We start from the raw sequence: 1832 nt of genomic DNA on the forward strand, positions 1-1832 counted from the left end.
GTGTGTGTGTGTGTGTGTATATGTTGGCCCCAACCTCCAGTACCTCAGAATGTGACCTCATTTGGAGATCGGGTCTTTACAGAGGTAATCAAGTTAAAATGAGGTCACTGGGGTAAATCCTAATCAAGTATGATAGGAGTCATGTGTAAAGGGGAAATCTGGGCGGGGCACGGTGACTCACGCCTGTAATCCCAGCACTTTGGGAGGCTGAGGCGGTGGATCACTTGAGATCAAGAGTTCAAGACCAGCCTGGTTAACATGGTAAAACTCCGTCTCTTCAAAATAAAGAAATACAAAAGTTAGTTGGGCATGGTGGCTCGTGCCTGTAATCTCAGCTACTTTGGAGGCTGAGGCAGGAGAATCACTTGAACCCAGGAGGCGGAAGTTTCGGTGAGCCAAGGTTGTGCCACTACACTTCAACCTGGGAGACACAGCAAGACTCCATCTCAAAATAAAAATAAAAATAAAAAGTATATTGTGCTTTCCACACTCTGAACCATTGTATATGGGTTCATTTCCACGTGACTTCTGGGCTTATGAGTGGCACGTTTCTGGACGGTGTACGGGGTCTCTTTTCTTTACCCCCTAATGCACAATCACGTCACAAATAGACTCCAAACCAAAGCTGTTAAATTTCCAAACCTTTAATCCCAAATCAGATCACAGCCAGGTCAGACCCTTCCCTATCTCCCCCCACCCCCACCCTGAGCTGCAGATGAGTTGTAAAAAGTCTCTCCCGGCAAGTGAATCGATCCACACCTGGGAAATGAAGGGGCCCCCAACTCCCATCCAAGACCCCTGACCTCATCCCCCCGCCCCACACCCCAGCTACCCCATCAGGTCCCCGCCAGTCTTCCCTGGGGACCCTCGTTTGCAAAGAACCTCTTCCCGTCCCAACCCCAAGCAAATCACATACAGCCACCGAGAGAAGCGTATTTACAGAGAAAGGATAAGGGGACAGGAGGCAGGCGTGTAAAAAAACATGGGCCCCCGAGCACGGAGAACACAGTTTCCTAAGGAGATGGAGCAAAAAGATCTTGGGGGTACAATGGAGAAGGTCAAAGGGCTTGGTGGTTGCTTAGAGAAGTCTCAGGCGTGGCTCTAGGTGGCCCGGTGCCCTCGCTTGGGACAGAGGGACCCCCAGGGCCAGGAAGGCAGTGTGAGCAGCAGAAAGCAGCCGGCCCCCAACAGCAGGATCAGGCCGGCCCCCACGCCGCAGCCCAGGGACCAGGAGTACTCGTAGGTGAGGCGTGGGGCCGGAGGAGGCTCCGGGCTGACTCCCTGCAGCAGGGCCCTCACGGAATGCCGGAACACCTCCAGGCTCACCAAGAGCAGCAGGCCTGCGGGAGAGAGGACAGCACGCCATCAGGCCCCTGGGACCCCAGCTGTGTCTGAACATCGCTGCCATCCTCTCCCAGCCCTCCCGCCCACCCTGGCACCTTCCCACACATGCACTCAACAAATACTTACTAAACACCTACTATATAGCAGGCAGCATTTGGGAAGCTGGAAATAAAGAAAAAAAAAAAAGACACAAAGTCGTAGAGACAGAAAGTAGAAGGGTGGTTGCCAAGGGCCGGAGGGAAGAGGAAAAAGGGGAGTTGGTGTTTAACGGGTATAGAATTTCAGCCGGGGAAGATGAAAATCGTTCTGAAGGTGGATGGGGGTGATAGTTGCATAACAACGTGAACGGAATTGACGCCACAGAACTGTATGCTGGAAAATGATTAAAAGGTGGATATAGAATCACAGCTAGACGGGTAGAAAGGCATTCTGGTGTTCGCAGCACTGTAGGGTGAATATGGTTCATTAGATTTTTTTTTTTTTTTTTT

The 1832-nt window shown here is 51.6% G+C and overlaps 1 protein-coding gene across 3 annotated transcripts in view; it reads right to left on the reverse strand.

Annotated features, from left to right (window-relative positions):
• Positions 1-628: 628 nt before the first annotated feature.
• CACNG6 (calcium channel, voltage-dependent, gamma subunit 6) overlaps positions 629-1832 on the reverse strand; it is a 21203-nt gene continuing 19999 nt past the window's right edge. For all 3 annotated transcript variants that reach the window (XM_011979534.1, XM_011979530.1, XM_011979520.1), the window contains one exon: positions 629-1340. In XM_011979534.1, coding sequence (XP_011834924.1) covers positions 1102-1340 — 239 coding nt within the window. In that variant the 3' untranslated portion in view covers positions 629-1101. The remainder of the gene's footprint in view (positions 1341-1832) is intronic.

Source organism: Mandrillus leucophaeus, unplaced genomic scaffold (assembly GCF_000951045.1).
Source record: "Mandrillus leucophaeus isolate KB7577 unplaced genomic scaffold, Mleu.le_1.0 Scaffold104, whole genome shotgun sequence".
NCBI lineage: Eukaryota > Metazoa > Chordata > Mammalia > Primates > Cercopithecidae > Mandrillus > Mandrillus leucophaeus.